This window comes from Vespula vulgaris, chromosome 1, assembly GCF_905475345.1.
Source record: "Vespula vulgaris chromosome 1, iyVesVulg1.1, whole genome shotgun sequence".
Classification (NCBI taxonomy): Eukaryota; Metazoa; Arthropoda; class Insecta; order Hymenoptera; family Vespidae; genus Vespula; species Vespula vulgaris.
Window position 1 is genome coordinate 19,081,306 of NC_066586.1, and position 21,326 is coordinate 19,102,631.

The window sequence follows — 21,326 nt, forward strand, 5'->3', positions numbered from 1 at the left end:
ACGTTTTCTTTTATAATATATACATATATTATATATTAATTATATTATATATATATGTATACATATATATATATACATACACACACACACACATATATATATATATATATATACATATAGATAATTTATGAATTAAAAGATGTTGATGACAAAAAAGAAAAAGAAAAAAAAAAAGAAAAAAGAAGAAGAAGAAGAAGAGGAAGAACAAAGTTAAACTAATAAAAGTGGTAACGTCGTTCGCATTAGATTTAAACGTTCGCATTACGTATCGACACTAATTTTCGTGTACGGTCAACGACGCGTTAAAAAGGATAAAGAAACAACAATTTAGGAACGCAGTGTCAATATCAGAGAACCAACTAAAAAATACTGTTTCTCGGTGTTCCCATATCGACCAACAATGAAACACGCCGCGCGTTGTTACGGACACGAAACAATATCGTCGAATGTGTCTATAACGCAAAGTTCGTTCTATACGAAGTTTCGGTCGAATATCTCTTTAACAATCGAAGCTTTTATAATTATTATAGTTTCCTATGAACTTTAAGCTGCCATAAAACTCTGCCAGTATTATATTTCGATCATTGCACGTTTTATATAAATCGAATTACTTATATATTTTTCTATCTTTCTCTCTCTCTCTCTCTCTCTCTCTCTCTCTCACTCTCTATCTTTCTCTCTCTCTCTCTCTCTCTCTCTCTCTCTCTCTCTCTCTTCTTTTTTTCTATTTATCTCGACGAAAACCTCGTAGAGCACGATAGAAAACGCTGTCCCATTCAATGCTCATTCTCTTTCACTCTTACCTATTTCTCTCTCTCTCTCTCTCTCTCTCACACACATACACGCAAATAAGTACTCACTCAATCAATTATTACCATAAGCAGGGACTGTCGTTAATTCGTTAAAAAGTAAATCGCATTCTTCGATCGCCGATTCTCTCGTAGAAGAAAGAATATGACCCAAGAGGTTCGTCGATATTCGAAATCGACCATTTACATTTATCTGGCTATTAATAAAATATGATCGTTCTATGGGCATACTACGCGCGCTCGCATATACCCGAATAAATATACTACTAATACAATGTCACAGGTCGCCGTAATTTGTTGCCTCCGGTTCGAACGTTCGGATAGAGAGTCCGATATCAAGCGTCTCCGATCGTTTATGTCAATAGAATATATTCACACGCCTTCTTAACTCTAATCTCAAATGGGTGTTTGTTGTTGTTATTGTTGTTATCGTAGTAGTAGTAGTAGTAGTAGTAGTAGTTGTTGTTGTTGTTGTTTATTGTTTGTTGTTTGTTCAGCTTACTCCGCCATCAATATCGATAATTAAGAGGCTAAGGAAAGCGATATCACATATTAATAAAGTCGTTTACAGCTCTCAATAATTAACGTGCTTCTTTGGGATTCGATCCACGAATCTTCTGTCGTCCATTCGGATTTTTCTTCGTCTCCTTCGTAGAATCGGAAGTCTTGTTTTCGTTTTTTCTTGATGGATTATATTTGCTTGCAAGGAAGGAGGAGGACGAAGAGGAGGAAGAAGAAGAAGAAGAAGAAGAAGAAGAAGAAGAAAAGGATGTGGATGGTCTTTCCTGAGGAGAATCCCTTCCCCTCAGCGGTGGCTCCTGTCACCTGAGACTTATTAGCACCTTTTCGACGTTTAACAATGACTTAACCCTCTCGTTGTACTTAATCAGCGTCACCTTCGATCCGCGGACGTTGATCTTCTCGCCGCCGCTTAATAGATGACAACATCGAGACTGTTCTAAGAAATCAGGAAGTTTAAGTTCTCTCATGACGTCGCGATGAGCAATAGCCGGTGGTCCGGTATGTGCCTTTGGATTCACTTGACGCAAGAGAGCATCGCGACTCTTTATCCTGAGAGCTGCCATTAAATCTTGAAGGAGCACCCACTTGTCCGAATCATTGGCAAGAGAAAATAAGACCGGTAGGTTCACATCGCTCACCTCCATTTCTATCTCCTCGAGTTCAGGTTCTGGGCTATCCATAGGTGGATCGCTCAGAGGATTGTATCCAGTTTCTTCCGGGTCTATGGAGGAAGGGAAAAAAAACGCTTTTCGATTAGAGTCGAATATTCTTTAAGAGTCTCGATGAAATAACGAAAGAGTCGGTTAGTCTACTTACCAAAGATCGAAGCAGGTCCACCGAACGACCAAGGCGTACTGCTATGTCCCTGGATGTCGTCCAAGTGTTGCTCGAGAATCGAGTAAGCTTCGGTTTCCACCGCCAACATCAATGGCGTTTGCCCGGAATACGTAGCTAGTAGAGGATCGGCACCGTACGATAAAAGTAATCGCACCAACTCCGTTGAACCGCTCTCCGCAGCCTCGTGAAGTGGTCTGTGATAACGCACGACGAATGTCGTTCGATCAAACGACCGTTTCATATTATGATATATACATATACATATTTTTTGTTTTTCTTGATTTTTTGTTTCGACGCATAGTTCACGTCTCTACCAACCTTATTCCTCCGTTCGCACTTTCGCTGGCATTCGCGCCATAAGCGAGCAAAAGTTTGGCGATTTCCAAATGACCCCTCGAGCATGCCTCGTGGAGTGGCGTATAACCCGCGTTGTCCTTCGGGCTCGGTGCACTGTTGAGTTTCTCTAAGCAGTAGGCTGTCACATCCTGCATCGACGCGTTTATGAAAAGTTTGAAAAAAAAAGAACTCCACGGACGAACGAAACAAGATCGCAAGAGAAAAACGTTGACTCACCGTGTGACCGAGTCTGGCGGCGCGATGTAAAATAGTTTCTCCAACGCCCTTTTTAATGACCCACGTCCTGATCTCCGACTGAATGTCCGCAACACATTCTGGACTCGGTCTTGACAATATCTGCTGCGAAAAAAGATTAATGATCATTCTTGCAAATCGATCTTACGAAAGTCGACCAAAAAGATCTACATACTCTTTTTCTTTCCTTGGGTGCTGCGTCATCCTTTTTCAAGGGTCTCTTTTTCTTCCTAACATAGTCGAATCCAGAACGGAATTTCCGCCTACCGGTTCGAAGTTTTAACTTCTTTTTGCTCGGTACCTCGGACTCGTTATTCTCGTCCTCTATCTCGTTATTCTCAACTTCCTGCGTATCGTTCGTTTCTTTCGTCACTTCGACTTCCGTTTCCTTCTTAACGCGCTTCAACTTCTTCTCGGCCAAAGACTTCAGAAGATCCTTTCTTCTCTTAGCGATGAGTAAATGTCTTTTCGAATTGACGATTGCCTTGTGACTTCTTAGGATACTCGCGTTTTTCAATCTGGACACTACCTTTTGCTTCAACGTACGAGGCTTTCCTAATGTATTTTCCATGGCTTCGTTTTGAGAATCATCGTCTTGGGAAGTATCGCCATGATTTTGCATAGGGGGAGCGGACGCTGGTCTGTCCTCGCCGAATACTTCTCTGATAGTGGTCTGTTTCTTCAGAACGCGCGTCTCCGTTCTCGTTCTGCTATTCAAAACGAACGTCGAAAACTCGTTCGGTATCGCGTGGTTGTTTTTGAAGGTATCGCGGAAATTGTTGACCGTCTCTTTACGGAAATATCCCAAAAGGAACGAATCCGAAACTTTGATCGGCTTCAAAGGTTTGTTCTTGATCGGCGACGGCTTGCCCTTCGGGGTTTTCGGAGCTTCCGAGGCAAGGAGAGGAGTGAGACTCGGCGTTGGGAGCAATTCGGGTTCGTTGTTACCCTTTTGAAGGATCTTCGTTCCCTTTTCGGACTTTTCCTTCTGTTGTTTCCTCTTCGAATCCTTTTTACCGGTGCCGACTTTTTGCACGAGCACGTCTACGATGGAATTGTTTTCCAATCTGGTTTGTTTCGTCGTCGTCGTCTTCGGGGGACAAGATATCGTCGTGGAGGAAGTCGCTTCTTCGTCGTCTATCTTACTACCAAGGCCAGTAATACTGAAACTATACTCGGACTCTATGTCGCTGTCAACGAGTCTCTTTCTACCTAAGCAAACGTCCGAACTATCCATGGAGACCGATAAAGCTGGCGAGCCGGGATCCAAATCGGGAAGAGACGTCGATAGCCTATGAAATCTCGAAGGTTTCGAGACGGTGATCAGTCTGGTCGGCATTCTCAACGATTTCTTGTAGACGTATACCTCTTCCTCCCAGCCTGGCCTGAAATCGCTACCGTCGCCGAACAGTGGCTTGGGTTTCACTTTTCGAGACGAAGGTACGGTCTTGGACGTAGACGACGATTTCATTTCCTTTTCCGTCTTATTCTTTTGCGGCGTCGTGTCCCTCGAACGTAACTTCATGCCCTCGTTTTCTCCGCCATTCCCAGACCTTTTCCTCGCTCGGAGTCTGTCGGCGACCGAGGAACCATGCCCGTATTCCGTACTAACGTCGCTTTCCTCGCTGGAGGATTCGCTACCACTGGACGAAGCCAATTTGATCCTACTACCCCTTCGGACTCTCCTCTTTCTACAAACGATTTCTTCCTCGCAATCGCTATCCTCCTTCTTCGATTTCTTTTTCGTTGCTCTCTTGATCAATGGCACCTCGTCGGAATCGTCACCGGAATTTCTCCTTTCATTTTCCTTCGCCTCGACTTCGACGACCTTCTCCTCTTCGACGACCTGTATCTTTATCGAAACGGGTGATTTCAAATCGTCTTTGCTGCTTTCCGCGGTCTCGACCTTTTCATCGACAACCGCTTCCACCACATCCTGCACCTCCTTTTTGATGTCCTCTATTTTGATCTTTACGTCAGCGGTCGCGTCGTTGGTATTAAGGTCGGACTCCTTGCTACTATCGTTACCAGTATCATCCATCTTCGAAGAGGTTCCATCGAGTTTCTTTTTTCGTCCGCGCTTCTTCACAACATCGCCTGCTCTCAACTGTTCCATAAACTTGTCGCAGGTTACCGCCCAGAATGGATCCACCTCGTTGATCTTCTCGTTCTCCTAGAGACGATCATTATAAGCGACAATAGGATTAACGTTCGTGATTCCGTCAAATAGATTTTATGGATTTTCGGGATTTACCTTAAGCTCGATTTTCACGAGATCCATGGACGAGGCCATGTTCATGCACATGGCATCGTTCAAGGGAATAGGAGGTTGAACCTTCGACAACTGCTTCCTGTCTCTCCTCATTTCCTCGAGGGTTTGACGCTCCAACACCGGCATCTCACCCTCGGAATCGCTCTCTCTGAAGTCAAAGACCGAGGTCTCGGAGGAACTTCTAAAACCACTGGCACGTGGTGGTACCGTTGAGGCAACTGCTGGAGTTGGGGTTGACACGGGTACCGTCGTCGCAGCAGCGACCGGCATATTCTCTTCTTCCGTTCTCGAGAACAAACGTCTTCTCGGTGGCAGACAGGCCGCTTTTTCGCGAGTCAATTTCGGTGGGCTGCCCGCGGACGAGCCCGACTGTGGAGTCGACGTCGAGGCCGCGCTATCGAGCTCTGGAATATATTATTCGATTGTTAGGATTGTTCGATTGGAGAAAAAAGAGAGAGAGAGAGAGAAGAGAAAAGAATTAAACCAACTCTTTTCCGTCCAGGTAGGAATAATAATTCTTACCTTTTGGCGTAGAGGACACATCTTGAGAAGGAACCACGGGTTTTGCCAAGAACTGTCCGGTGCCGACCTAATTCGATATAGTAATATCTTCTTAAACAGCTTAAACAGGTGTACCATCATACCCGAGAGAACGCGTCACGGTTATTAAATAAAACGAAAATACGTATCGAAAGGTGTTAGCCCGGGTAAATCCGACTAGACCCCAGTCGCGATATACCTCACCTGTTTAAGTTCCGCTTTTGTCCTGATTTTCGCGGCCAATATGGCCGCAAGCCCGTCATCCTTGTCACGGTGAATTTGATTCTCGGCTCCCCGAGGTCCCAAGAGAGCTTCTTTGCCAGGTAGCGTGGCAGATGAATTTACTCGCGAAGCGTACATACTACGGGGGGCCTCTTGAGTGATCGAGTCTACGGCTCGCGGCACATGGAACTTGTAATGCGGCGGCGTGTTGCTGTTCCGTTCCAACAAACTGGCCGCCGTAAACGGCGATAAATTGTGTCTCCCTATGTTCGTTTTAGGCTCCACTGGGGCGACGACCTATTCGATAAAAATACAAAAGGAAAAGAGATAAAAGAGAAAAGAAAAGATAGGAAAAGGAAAAGAATGAAAGGACGAGGCGATAACACGGAACAACGTTCATTATATAAACGAAATACCAACGACAATGCATACCTTGTTTTGAAAGCTCTGTTGATTGTGATTCACCAAAATAGGTTGTTGACTGTTCAACTGTTCTTCCCTCTGCTGTTTGTTCTCGAGACTATTCCTCAACAAGCTCAAAACTCGTTTATCGGCGCCCGTGTTGCTCGGCTGATCGACCGGAGGCGTAGCCATCGCACTAACCGGAGGACAAGCCATTCTCTGATTCTGTCTATAATTCGAATAAGATGTCTGACTATTGACTTGCTGGGGTAACGCGTGTACGTTCGTTGCTTTCGAGATAGGTGGGTGATTATACGGCGGAGAGGTACGTGCCATCTTCGGCTCCGGGTAATTCCTTTTATCACAGTAAGCTTGTTGATACCTCAAAGACTCCGACGACGAATAACCATTGTCCGATCTCTGCTCGTAAGTACTAGGTGCTATCAAGGTACCATTCGGCATGGCAACGGGCAAACTCATTTCTTGTCTCTTCTGTTGCTCGTGAGGCGACCTGACCGTCGAGAGTTTCTGCTCGATCTGCTTGTCGATGGCTATTCTCCAAGTATCCAACCTAGGCTGCTTGTTTGGAGCGGTTCCAGAGTAAACGGTTTCACCGGATCTCTTGATGGTAGGACGATGATCTTTCTGAGTCGGTGAACCGAACTTGTTTCTCGCGTCTAAATAATACTTGCTGGGGTCGGAAGGATATTCTTGCAGGGGCAGTGTCGTCGGGCCCATTCTTGAGGGATCCACCACGGGATATCTAGAAGAAGACCTCGAGGAATCGTTGGGCGGTAGGTAAGACGACGAAGACGTCGACGAAGACGGCGGTGGTGGTGGTGGTGGTGCCGGGCTGCCGTCGTATACCGGCGTTGCGGGCAGTGAACTCTTCTGGAACGTAGACATATGAGGCAGTGGAGCAGCGTTGTTCGTATACTGCGAGGGCAACGGCGCTTGAGGCGGCGGTGGCGGTGGCGGCGGCCCGTACAGTTGTTGACCCGTATTTCTACGGATCGGACTGTCGTGCGGCGGCGGAGCGTGATGTTGTCGAAGCGGGGTCGAATTGAAATCCGGCAAGAAGTCGACCTTTGGCGCGCACACCGTCTGCGGTGTCGACGTTCGAGGACACACGGAAGGAACGGACGAGCTGCTCCTGACGCCACGGGTCGAGACTCTGGCGTCGTAATTAGAGTAAGAAGCAATGGGTGGTGGCGCTAAGGATTGAATAGCCGGTGGTGGAGCCATGCTTCTGGCACCGTTGCTACTCCTCGACATCGTCGGCGCCGAGGTCAGGTTCAAACTACTCGCGTGCTTGTCCGTGGAAGAAGCCTCGAGATCGTCTTGCGCGGTCGAGTCCGCGGACGTCTTCACGGTTTTCACGGACAGATCGAGCGGAGACTCCCTTTTCCTGATTCCGTTGGTCTGCGGCGGTGGCGGTGCCGGTAAGGGTGTACCTGGAACAGCAGGTACCATCGGTGCCGAGGAATTTTGATAGGATTGTTCCTTGTACGGATAACTCTCCGCAGTTCTGACGGTGTGATGATAGGATCCCAAGTGGGCGGTCGCGTCGGAAGACTGATAGGCGTGTACCGGAGGAGCCGGAACGGAAGATCGGACCGTGGCACCGATGGACGTCACCGAGGTGTTACTCGAGGAATTGCTACCGTGGTGACTGGGCGCGATGGTGGTCGCGTAAGCCGGATAATTTTGCTGGTTAGCGTATCTGCCAGCGTAGGTAGAGTTGACCGAGCTGGTTGTTCTCCCATTAACCGGTATCGCGTGATTCATTGGCGCAGGGACCGAAGGATAATCCGGAATCCTTTGGGGAAGAACCATAACCGAGCTGGGTGGTGTCACGACAGGGACTTTGTTCGTCGTTCCGATCGAATGCACTCGTCGTTGGATCGATTGCACTTTACTCCCCGTTTCTCTCTTGTTGGAATGATAGGAGGACAAGGCGGCGATCGGTGGCAGATTGTGCGTGTTGTTGCTTCTCTGCACGCTCGTCGAGGATGATCGGTAAGAAGCGTAGCTCGCAGCGATTTCCGCCGGACCCCTTTTCGAGTCCGCACCGTTGTACATTACGGCTTTGTTCTGCTGATAGCTCAAGCCACCGTTGCTATTCGCTCCACCGGGACAAATCGGTTGAGGCGGTGCACCCATCGGAGTTGGTTGGACGTACGACTGGCTGTGAGATCTATTCGGTTGGGAGTAGTAACTCCCGTGCGACTGAGGATCGCGAATGAGAAAGAAGAAAGGTTAAAAAGGACGAAGAGGATAGAGGAGAGACGGTGCCTCTCCGAGCACCGTGTCTCCCCGTAAACGCGCAAATCGTTCTTACCTGCGACAGCGGCTGCTGCTGCTGTTGCTGTTGCTGCTGCTGCTGCTGCTGCTGCGGACTCTTCTGAAAGGAATGGTACGAAGACTGAGGTGGCGGCGCGTAAGGACTAGCGTTGTATCCGGCATTCTGATAGTGCTGAGACGTCGCCGGCACGCTGTAGGAGTGTGGCGTAGACCTGGCCGGCGGTGGAGGAGGTGGGTAAGTCGGCGAATGCGGTTGGAAGGCGGTGTGGGGCGACGGTGTAGGATGAGGAGAGGAGGCGTGAGGATTGTGAAGCGTCGATACGTGAGGAGATTGTCTGTGGGGCGATGGGGTGGCGTGACGAGGTGGCTCGTGAGGCGAAGCTATCGGATGATAACCGCTTAAGCCCGTAGGAGGTATCATCTGTTGCGGATGGTTCGACGACGAAGACGACGAGGAGGATGGCGACGGTCCGCTCTGCGAGAGGATCGTGCGAGCGGTGTAGGCGTTCGGATTGGCCGAGTGAGGGGAAGGATTTATTCGAGTGTGATGTTGTTGGCCTTGCTGCTGTTGTTGCTGAGGGTGTTGTCCGTGAACGGAGGAAGCTGCGGAGGGAAGATGCGGAGAAGGAATGTGCGCCGGAAGATTCTGAGGCGACGAAGGAATGTGACTGGATCCGTGACGCGGATTGCAAGGTGGATTTGCCGAAGTACAAGGGTTCCCCGAAGAGGAGTTGTTCGAGTTGGAGCAGGAGGAGTTGGAGGACGACGAAGACGCGCTAGTTCCGTCGATGCCGTGTTGAGCCGTCGGCCTGATTCGTTCGTCGACCGTCGGATTAACAACAACCGGCCGAGTTTGCTGAAGCTGCCCACTTACGCGATAATTCTGAGACGATCCGTAAACCGTCGATCCACTCGACGGAGTTTGCACGCTGGATCCGTAAGAAGAGCTCGGCACTCGTTGCTGATCTTGTCCATGAACGAGCACACTGCTCTGTTCGACCGGCGTTGGCCTCGTAGCCGGTTGTTGAACGCTTCCGGCTGTGGTCACCGCCACGTTGGCGGATTGATAGACGGAATTTTGCGAGAACGGCGCCGGCGCGCTCTTCGTAATGTCCGGGTGATGATATCTCGGATAGTATTGAGTTCTTTGAGCGACGATGGCCGTACCGCTTTGAGACTGTCGATCGTTCGCGTTTTGATAATTCGGATGAGACGTCGTATGAGACGTCGCTAAAATCTCGACGGTGGCGAATGACGTTCTACTGATACTATTGAGTTGTTGATAAACAGGTTCCGGAGAATGATCTCTTTGAGGTGGTTGCATCTGATGCAATCTGGGTGAACTGGAGGTAGTCGTAGCTATGGTCTGATGGGACGAGTGTTGATCGGTGGACGCGGAAGATACGGACGATTGCTTTTGTTGTTGTTGTTGTTGTTGTTGCTGTTGAAAGTTGGATGTTGCGGAGGATCGATGACTGGAGGGCTGCATTTCAGTTAAGGTGACCACTGTACCAGGAGACGAGGAACTCGGTTCGGAACTCTCGTCGCCCGGCCTGGTATCCGGTACCTCCACTCTAGTTGGTTGCGGTGGATACGGCTCCACCGATGGATTCCAAAACGGACCGGAACTGGAGCTTCCGTTTTCGGTAGACGAGGACTGACCGACATCACTGGAGTAACGCGTTGTTTCTTGATTAACCACCGACGGCGTCGACGCCGAGGACGGCGGTGCTGGTGGCGGAGCCACCGAAGAGGAAGCCACGCCATGATCGTGAGACGTGGACGCCGACGAGGCCGAATTCGTCGACGAAGTTGGATGATTGTGATCCTCCGACGGTATCGCGCTTGCACTGGGTACAGGCAGTCCCTGGAAGTACTGACGAGCCCCCTCCAACACGTTCGTGAAGCTCACATCCATGTCACGCCGACTGCTAATCTGAAAAATATCCAAACGATCCTACATATGTACAGATCCTACGATGATCGTCGTTACCATCGTCGTACCAGTGCTGATAATAGCATTGACGTGACACAATTACGTCCTTGGACTTGAGAGAGAAAGAGGAAGAGAGAAAAAAGAGAGAAACAGAGAGAGAGAGAGCACTGTCCTCGGAGATTAGCAAAAGGTTCGTTCGCACGAGAGGTACCGAGAGAAACCAAGGGGGAGAGAACGAGGCCGAAACATTAATCTTCATTGTCTTGTATTTGTCCGTTATAATATCTCCCCTCTCACAAACCAACCACCCTCGTTGTTCTCTCTCTCTCTCTCTCTCCCTCTCCTCTTTCGTAATACCGTTCGTCGTTCGTGAGGGATCTCTTGTTATTAATTGAATTCGAAGTTATTCAATTGTTGTAACGACGATAGATTTCGAAAAGTTTTCTCGTTCGTCCAAATAAGAAAACGAAATGAAATAATATCAAGATTGAGAAATTGTCCTTCTGATATATATCTATGCGAATAAATAATAGTTGGAATTAAAGTCTTAAATCGGATATAATCTGACAGGTGAATGAATATTAATTGAATCGATACGATACGTGTTACCCGATGTCTCATAGTCAACCAGGACACAAGATAATAATAAACAAAAAAAAAGTATACCTCCGGATACGCACGCATTAACAAACGTCGTTCTTCTCTCACCCATTTCCGCGTATGACCACGCATACTAAGCATATTAATCTACTACTACTACTACTGCTGCAGCTACTGCTACTACTATTACTACTACTACTACCACATCGCATTATAATATTTAAGTCGTTAATTACGTTCGTATTAACATCGTAATTAATTGGATCTAAAATCAAATGATTTCATATTACTATACCGCACAACGATATTTGTTATAATTGATATATTATAAATATTTAATGTGTCGACGGCTAACGGAAATGATGTATTTCCATCTCTCGTACAAATTTTTCCCAAATAATTACAAGAGAAATTAAGGAACTAGGTCATCTGAATTTCATTCAAAATTAAGTGGTATTCGTGCGCTGATAAATGTGAGAAGAATGCACTCGTTATGGGGCTGAATTAAATGCTGTTTAAAATGCTCTTTAAAATGCCGTTTAAAATGCTGATTTTTGTAACAAACTGTTTATCGAGGTTCAGCGTTAACTCGACGGCCATTGATATGAAAGACGAAGAAGAAGAAAAAGAAAAAGAGAAAGAAAAAGAAGAAGACGAAAGGGAAGTAGATTAATCGTTGAAAATTTCGCGAGAGGAGGGAGATTAATCGTTCCTTTCGTGATAGAAGAAAAGCTCTTTCCTTCTCTCTCTCTTTCTCTCTCTCTCTCCCTCTCTTATCGAACTTGTTCATATCGAAAACTCTCGATAAACGTATGTCAGCCATTCATCATTTCTGACACGTGCGACGTCGCTTTGGGAAAACGATTTCATCGGTTAAACTTGTAAGAGAACTAAAAATAAAAAAAGAAAAAAACAAAAATAAAAGAAAGAAAGAAAGAAAGAAAAATAATCGACGGAGGAATTCGAACGCTAGTCATGGCTCTTGGTTAGGTAGGCAAGAATCCTGTAGCAATTCATTGATCAGAAATTAAAAAAAAAAATAAAAAAGGAAGAAGAAAAGAGAAAATAGATAGGTAGAGAAAATAGATAGGTAGATAGGTCGGAAGGAAGGAATGAAGGAAGGAAGGAAGGAAGGAAGAAAGGAAGGTAAAAAAGTGAAAAGGAAGAACATAGATAGTTGAAAAGTGAAGATGATGTGCAAGAGAGAAAGATATATATACATTTATATACACATAGAGGAAGAGAGAGAGAGAGAGAGACAGTTAGGATAAGATAGGAGAGTCGTAAAGGTATAACGGAAGAAGCCGTACGATAGGGATATAAGAGACTACTATGGCACCCAGAGAATGGCTAGCGAGTGTTACAAGCACTAGGAGGACTACAACGAAGACGGCTATCGGCCGTAGCGTAACACTGCTATACCGTTGGAAGCGGCGGAGGAATCAATATCGTACTCTGCACCCTTGAGGGGTTGCTTCCCTTCGTGCACCAGTCAAAGGCTTTCCTACGTATTTGTGAGCCCTACGCATACATACGAATAATCACGGATGTGTCCTACTACCTTATGTACGATAGCGTATAACACTTGTACGTTTGCACACGTATATATACACACACATATATATATATATATATATATATATATATGTATCCGTTTTAGAGATCTATCCACATCTACGTTATATATATATATATATATATATATATATATATATATATATATATAAGGAAAGGTTAACTGGAATTCTCACAATTTCGGACACTCGATAAGGTTCAACGGTAGCGTGTAATAAATATCAGAGTTAACGTAGTGCTCGATATGTTCCAACGAATTCGAAAAGAGAGAGGAGAGAGAGAGAGAGAGAGAGCACGAGTGGTAGCGACGATAAAGGTGTTTTAGTAGCGGATCAATTTCGATGAAAAGGTACACGATAAAGTTTTCGAAGGAATGGATACCGTCGTGCTTTTCCAAGCGAATATCGATCGATGCCAATCTCGTGTGCACGATCATTCGATTAAGTCGATCGAGTTAGCTTGGAAATCGCAGTGATTATGGTAATGGTACCGAGCGTGTAACTTCAAATCAGTCCTGTCACGTGTTATTTACGAAGGCCCTTTACCAAGGACGACGACGCACGTATCATTTCTCCTTGTACTCGAGAATAGTTTGGAGGTGATGGATACTTGAGATTTTCCATCGAATAACATGATCTTTCCTAACGAATATATATATATAGATACGAATGTATGTATGTATGTATGTATGTATATGTATCTCTCTTTCTCACTCTCTTTCTCTAGTATAATCTTGATTTCTCCGGAGACCAAGAAATCGGATTGATCGAGCAACGTCCTTAAAGTTATCCATAAGCGAAAAGCTTTATTTTTAATACAAGACTAGATTGTCATAACACCATCTTTAATATTTCAACAATTTTTCTTCTTTTCATATTAAAAGAAGACCGACCTTGGCAGCTTTAAGATACTCTTGGTATTTCACTTTGTAAGAGAAATCTTTCAACTTTATACATTAGCAAGGTAGAATTTTCAAACAATCTTTTTTCCTTCTCCCTCTCTCTCTCTCTCTCTCTCTCTCTCTCTTTATCCTACACTTTTTAAAGTGTTAACTTTCGCGTATTTACTAACGGCATGCATTTTCGAATTCTTCAAGACTCTCTCGACGGGCAAGTAGATTCCGTCGAATGAGTGTTGTGAAGCAGCAGCTAGGGAGGACGTAATGGGGTCAAGGAAGCCAAATCCGTAGGGAGGTGGTACGGACAACGTGACCGATGAAGTCGCTAGTTAAAAGCCGTTCGAAACGCCGTAAGCGAAAGAGGAAATAGTTTGTGTTATTTTCCTATCCTTTCGATAGAAGAAGAAGAAGAAGACGATGACGAAGAAGAAGAAGAAGAAAAAGAAGAAAAAGAAGAAGAAAAAGAAGATCGAAAAGCTGGATCATCCGGTGCTTCGCTACGAAGAGGAAATTGTTGTTAAAAGGATTTGTTCCAGCATCCTTCCTTTTTATCGTTCGCGCCTTATCCCGATAGCAATTAAGGAAATTTTCTTCGTCTGGAAACGATACTTTTCGCTTACGATCTTCTAGAACCACTTTTCTTTCTTCTCTCCTTTTTCATTACTTCAGTTTCATCCTCATCCTTCGTGACTTTTTCTTTTTCTTTCTCTCTCTTTCTTTTTAAAACGAACCGAGTCGACGGTATCGCTTTAAAAACTCCGAATTGGAATACACGTCGAAACTTCATTCGTATTTATTTTTTCATAAACTTTTCTCGAAAATAAAGAGATCATTTTCATTTTGAATAAATTAACGTTTCGTCGAATTTCTTTCGCTATATTATAATATTATTTATATATAATATATATATATATAAATGTTTATACATATATGTATATATTTATATATATTTAATATTATATATACTTATTATTATTATTATTATTATTATTATTATATAAAAATCAATTACGAAATCTCTACAAAAGCGATTCAATATATCATCCCGTACGATATAAAGACTCGGTAATAATGGATGATACCGTGGCAAACGATAACAATTATTCGCCAAGCGATATGACGAATCCCCGTGAGCGTGCACAATGCGCGTCCGCGTTCTTGTTCCTCTAATTATACCGCATTTCATATTATAATTTATGAGGACACCGGGTTGCTATAATAAACGTTCGCGCGCGCGTCCAATTGGTTTCGTTGAGCAAAAAATTCCAAATCCCGTTGCTATCAGAGCTCCCTTCTTATTTTACATTTAACCAGTTATCAGTTAATACAGATTATCGAAGAAAAATTTTCATAGTGTATGTGTAAACGGATCTCATTTTGATAGAAAATGTCAACACGCTCGGAGTTACGCTTGGAAATTCATGTTTTAACGTTGCCAACCCAAGAGAAACTTCAATTCACCAACGAGATTTTCAGAATACAATCGCTAAATGGCGGTATGCGTGCCTTCGGCTTCTACAAAGTACAGTCGTATCCCGAAGGTACAACGTGCAATTTACTAACGCCAAAGCACTCCGCGGGAAAGCGGTTGAAACGCCGACAAACGCAAAGGGTTCTCTGTAAACTCGGTTTCAACGAAGATCGTGCGCTTACCGTACGCTTGCTTCTCTCTTCGCGTTTATACGCGTGCGAGTGAACGAACGAGTGCGCGCACGCACACATACATATAGACACACGCATACATACATACATACATACATACATACATACAGACACATGCACGCATACAAGGCAGAGACACAGAGAGACAGACACCAACCACACATCGAGGAGGAGGAGGAGAAGGAGGGAGAGCATAAGATCGTTCACTAAGCGAAGGACGACGAATTTTTAAAACGCTGTACACCACCCACGACACGAAAATCAAAAGCTAACGAACTTGACGGATTTTTTTTTCTTTTTTCTTTTCTTTTCTTTCTTTCTTTTTTTTTTTTTTTTTTTTTTTTTTTTTAAAATGCTACAAACGTTTCAAAAGCAAAGCGTCGAGGACACGACGAAGGTAGAAAAAGAAAAGAGCGCATAGAGAAATTGGATACAACCCGTTTTGTTTTTTGTGTTTTTTTTTTTTCCTTTTTTTTCAAGCAACACACCCCCTCCCTCGATTCATTCAAATATTCTCTTTAATACCGATACGATTCCTGCCAAGTCGTTATTTCTCTTACGCGTATAATTTTCTAGGAGAGAGAGAGAGATAGAGAGAGAGAGAGAGAGAGAGAGAGAGAGAGAGAGAGAGAGAAAGAAAAAAAAAGGAAAAAAAAATATACGAGAAATTCTAAAAGTCGACGAGTAGGAGGAAAATGGAATGGCAAAGAATAATATCAGAAAAATTCCCTGGGATTTATTTCGCAAAACTAGAATGAGGATCGTTCGCGGATGCGATTAAAGTTACGATGAGCCGACACAGCCACGCTGCTAGCCGCCAAGAGATACATAAAATTAAATAAAAGAGACATAATGAAAAAGTAGGCGGTAACTGGGAAAGGAACGAGATCTCAACTTCCGCCGACGTTCATAAACCGTCCGTATCCGCGTTCGTACCTTGCTCAACCCCTCGTTCTTTCTATTTCTCTCTCTCTTCCTCTCTCTTCCTCTCTCTTCCTCTCTATCTATCTATCTCCTTCTTCCCCCTTGCCTAAGACTTTTCCATCCATTCGAAGTTTCGCAAAGTTTACGAAGGTTGCTCGACGAAGAAAACCACTAACGCTTTTAAAAGATTCGCGACAATCTTTCTAATAACACATATACCATATATATATATATAAAGATAAAGAAAAATAAAAAAGAAAAAAAGTAAAAAAGAAAGAAAGAGAAAATGATTAGTCGATATCTCTAAAAATTCATACAAGCTTTTTGTTTATTCATCAGAGGCCAAACTCCTTCAGCCAATAATATTCACGATATATAATCCATCATGAAGGTTAATAAAAATTTAAATTCCTACCATCGAGATTCTTAATCGACTATTCATAAGGCATCGATACGATAAGTCGCCGAGATATTCTTTCCTTGCAAGCAGCAGATTGATCGACCGATCTAGTGACTCTCGCCTCGTATAAACTCCTTTTGCTCTCCTTTTCAATTTTTTTTTTTTCTTTTTTATTAAACCTCCTTATTTCTCTCTCTTTCTCCTTCTCTCTATCTCGCGCGCTCCTGTCGGCGAAGAAAATTGCGTTGTGAAATTTCGTCGGTGTTACGATGGAAAATACGACGAGTTCCCTCGAGTTTTCCAAAGGTTTTTGAGAAAAGAACGGAGAACGACGAACCTTCGTTATAACGTTACGGGTCGCGCGTTACATATAGATATTATTTTACCGTTTCACATAAGTACGCTTCGGCTTGCGAGTTACATAAAAATATCTTATGATTTCACGACCTTCGAAAAGATCATAAAAATTTTCTTATCTCGACGTACCCGCCGCACACATATCATATACATATCTAGAAAATAAAATAAATCAAGAATCTATTACGAACTGAAAACAGTGAAACAAAAAAAGAAAGTAAAACAAAGAAAAAAAAACACCATGAAAAGAAAAGAGGAGGAGGGAGGGAAAGAGAAATCCGGTTTTTAACTCGATTCGTTTTCGAACGTAGAATACAAGTAGATTCGAATCGAATACAACAAGGGCAACCAACGATATTCACGATGCCTCTCTCTCTCTCTCTCTCTCTCTCTCTCTGTTTCAATTCCTCTCCCTCTTTTCTATTCTCTCATGAGACTCCTCGCGAACACGCCTACGCTCGATATCCGCTTATTTAATTTCCTGCGGAACCCAACGTCGAGTATCGCAGAGAAAAAGAAAGAAAGATAGAGAGAGAGAGCGCGAGAGAAAGATAGAAAGAGAGAAAAAAGAAGACAGATACAAGAATAAAAACATTGCCTCCTCTATGCATCCCCATACGTGTACCCCATGGACAAGAAAAATACGTGTGATATTACTATTGGTAGGTGCATTGTATGGTGCAAAAGTCCGTTTCCAACGGAATAATTAGATTCAAGGCCAAGCGGGACAATAGCTTGGCCACTTAAAGCGGTTTTGCCCGGATGCACGCAACGTTTTGCTTCGAGCCTGACTAAGCACCTACTCGTACGTAAGCGCAAACTCGCTTTCGTGTCTCCACATCGCTCGACCACGTTTTCTGCTTTCAGTGCTTTTCTCGCGAACTTGATCTTCCCTCCTCGTCCTTCTCTACCCTACCCCCACCCCAGCCCACCTCATCTTATCTTATCTCATCTCTCTCTTTCTCTCTCTCTCTCTCTTTCTCATTCTCAGTTTTGTATGTAGTAGCGCTTCCATCCAAAGAAATTGACCTTGAAATCTTGCAAGATTTTAATTCTATTTCTAATTAGGTAGATATACAAACGTTTTCTAAGGTAAGAGATTAATGAAATTACTGACGATTTATATAGATTGTCCGTTTGATCGGCGATAAAAATTGATAAAGGATAACGAAGTTTTAATAAAGAGATTAAAAAAGAGAAAGCGAGAAGGATACGAACGATTACATTATAAGATCGAACCGTCGAGTTTTCTCGGTGAGTACGACGTGGAAGAAAGCCAGGAAGGAAGATATGCAAATGGAGGAAACGAGGGAGAGACGAATTAGCCGGATATCGGCCGACTAATGGATATTAGAATTCTCTCTTAAGGATTACGTTCGTTTCCTTCCGTCGGACGATTCATCCCCCTTCGCGACTTGATATATGCGTTTGACGGGCCACCATTTTTCGAAACTTCTTCTATTTCTTCTTCTTCGTCTTTTCCTTCTTCTTTTTCTTCTTTTTCTTCTTCTTCTTCTTCTTCTTCTTCGTCTTTTTCTTCTCTTTCTCCTTTAAGAATCAGTCAACGAAAGAAATTCGATGAAAATATTTCAAGCTAATGTATCGAGATAAAAATTTTACCTATAAACTTTGACGAATGCATAAGAGTGTGCCGACTTATCTCGTAAACTCTTTTAGATTAAGCGAATTACCTGCAACAGAAAAGAAGAGAATGACTTTGTTAGACGATCTGATTAGTTCGTAATAATCGAATGGAAAAATAAAATGATTTTATATTGTAAGAATTAATATAAAATATATAAGTATGTATGTATGTATGTATAGAAGGGGATATAATTTACGTTCGATCGACAATGCCGACAATAGTTGGCACGGTATCGTACAGTTTCGCGATACAAATGTCACTTACAGAGTACTACGAGTTAAAAGAGGGTAAAAGAGAAAGAGAAAGAGAGAAAATCGCGAACGAACACTGACGTTTGCCCTACACGGTCATTAAGACGATAATGGACGGTAATTAGGTGCGGCGAATTTACCTCCGAATCTAGCAATTAACGTGGTCCTCCTCCGAGGCTAAGGGAAGAACTACGAGTAGAAGAGAGAAAGAGGAGGTGATGGAGAATGTGGAAGATGAGGAGGATGAGGATGAGGTGAAGGGTGAAACGAACGAGCGAGAGTGGACCAACTCGCTGTTAAATCCAAAGAGGATAGAACAGAGGAAACGTCCTTGCTGGAAAACTACAGGACTGTGGCAGCTGTTAAATGTAATTTGACATTACGAAAGTTATGCTGCGCGTGAAAGCACGTGACGTCTCTTTCTGTTGACCTACTTGTAGGTCAAACACCAAAAAAAGAAAAAAAAGAAAGAAAGAACGAGAGAGAAAGATCTATATATAGATAAATAGATAGACAGAGATACGATTGACGTTACCACATAAATCGTCTTTAAAAACGAGTGACTATTATCTGCGACTTTTAAATGAAATATCATAAAAATGTTAAATATTTTATAACCCAGTATAAAATTATTTTAAACCTATTCATATATCATGGAACTGAAATTTCTCTCATTAATTTATCGAATAGAATGAAAAGGACAGATCGCGTTAATCTTTCGGACCACCTATCGATCGTATTCTCTTTTCTACTTGCTTGTATTCATGTTTGAACGAACACGCGACAGATTTACGCATGCATCGACCCACCGCAAAATAGTTACTCTCGTGCTAGCATCGATGCTTAATTAACGGTATCGTTAGTTTTCGATGATCCGGAGTTACATGAAAATTACACTACGAGCTTCCTTAAACGATATAGCGTCGCATATATGCTCAGTGTACAACCTGTGATCATAAATGGGATAATAGGCTGATGAATTCACAATTTTCAGTAATGTTTGTACTTATCGAAGATACGACAAAGCGATGATGTCCATTTAAATAGAATCAAGCAACGAACGAACCTATGAAACGTAAATAACGACGTTTCTGACGTATTAATTGTTTATTGTTATATTAATTACTTGCATGTACCTTCGCTACGTTAGTACTAATGTTATCAAAGTTGGAAGGGTAATGACAGACGAAAAGAGGAACTGGGCCGTATGGAAAGAGAACCGTTTCTCACCATGCAGAATTTATAGCCTTATGGAGAGGGAACCTTCGCTACGTGGAATTTATTACACGTAGCTAGATACTACATAGGTGTGTATATATATATATTATATGTGTGTAGGTTTGTGTAGATGGGATACACGAAATTTAATTTATTATTTGACTATTTTGAAGATCGATGAAATTGATAAAAACGATGGAACTAATATGATTTAGGTGTTATCTTGGGAGTCATGTGTACCATTAATAAGAAAGTTATCAACGAATGAAATGATCAGTGGCTTTTAATTATAGTTTGAATAGCTTAAACAGAGGAAAATCGGTGAAACCTATGCATACGGTAGATTCATTCGACGTGGTAGCGCGTGTAAAGGAGAGCGTATGAAAAGACAATGAAATTCAAGACGACCTCGAGGATGTATTTCGCTCTCGACAAGAGAAAGAGAGAAAGATATACAGAACGAGAGAGTAGTTCCAGCAAGACGAGTTATAAAAGGCAAAGGAGGGTGAACGGACGAGGGAGGGAAGATATGGTAGAGAGAGAGAGAGAGAGAAAGAGAGAGAGAGAGAGAGAGGGAGAAAAAGAGAGAATACTCTAAAAGAGGAGAAATAAGACGCCAGGAAATTTTCTCAGACGGCTCGCCGGGCGGCTTTCGTTCCGTGAAAAATCTTGCGTCTCGAGAATTATCGTAAAGTGGGTTACTCGTTTCGTGAGAAGCGTGAAAGGGTGAAAGGTGAAGGAGAAGGAGAAAGAGAGAGAGAGAGAGAGACGGAAGGGCGACTAAGGTCGTGTTCACGATGAGAAGGGCGGAAAGTGCTACTGAAAAATAAAACGATGCCGTGGCTGCCTCTGTGTATTCGCGTTGAGGAAGGAGAAAACGATAGAGGCGAAAAAAATTCCTTTCATTTTTAAAACGTCTCGACAAATTCTTGTCCTTTTACGAAAGAATCCATTGCATGATCTTTTATCGAACATCTAATGACAATAATGTAAGGTATTTTATATATTTCTTCATATATACCTGATATATACATACATATATATGTATCTATACACACACACACACACATAAATACATACATATATATATATATATCTCAGGAATTTTTGTGGATATTTACGTTCTGTAAACAAAAAAAAAGAGATAAAGATAGATAAAAAAAAAACAAAGACATGAAGTCAAACGTATCGATCGAATAGTCTGTAAAATTTCTCAGCAATGTCTTTTGGATTTCATTACTCGAAGGAGCAACCTCTCGTCGTCTCGAGGATCGTCGTCATCGTAGTAAAGTACGTCGCTCGTTCGCGCGACGATGTCTCGTAAAAAAAAAAAAGGAAAAAGAAAAAGAAAGAAAGAACGA

General features: G+C 43.2%; 1 protein-coding gene across 8 annotated transcripts in view; it reads right to left on the reverse strand.

Annotated features, from left to right (window-relative positions):
• Positions 1 to 1,473: 1,473 nt before the first annotated feature.
• The window catches only part of LOC127070393 (mucin-5AC-like), a 183,238-nt gene continuing 163,385 nt past the window's right edge, over positions 1,474 to 21,326 (reverse strand). For 4 of the 8 annotated variants that reach the window (XM_051008286.1, XM_051008330.1, XM_051008306.1 and 1 more), the window contains 10 exons: positions 8,537 to 10,435; positions 6,226 to 8,424; positions 5,776 to 6,090; positions 5,554 to 5,620; positions 5,014 to 5,435; positions 2,935 to 4,932; positions 2,742 to 2,864; positions 2,487 to 2,653; positions 2,148 to 2,362; positions 1,474 to 2,052 (listed from right to left, as the gene is read on the reverse strand). In XM_051008286.1, coding sequence (XP_050864243.1) covers positions 1,631 to 2,052; positions 2,148 to 2,362; positions 2,487 to 2,653; positions 2,742 to 2,864; positions 2,935 to 4,932; positions 5,014 to 5,435; positions 5,554 to 5,620; positions 5,776 to 6,090; positions 6,226 to 8,424; positions 8,537 to 10,417 — 7,809 coding nt within the window. In that variant the 5' untranslated portion in view covers positions 10,418 to 10,435 and the 3' untranslated portion in view covers positions 1,474 to 1,630. Of the gene's footprint in view, positions 2,053 to 2,147; positions 2,363 to 2,486; positions 2,654 to 2,741; positions 2,865 to 2,934; positions 4,933 to 5,013; positions 5,436 to 5,553; positions 5,621 to 5,775; positions 6,091 to 6,225; positions 8,425 to 8,536; positions 10,436 to 18,225; positions 18,400 to 18,471; positions 18,543 to 21,326 lie in introns of all 8 variants that reach the window. The other 4 variants (XM_051008315.1, XM_051008324.1, XM_051008349.1 and 1 more) reach the window with 4 other exon arrangements.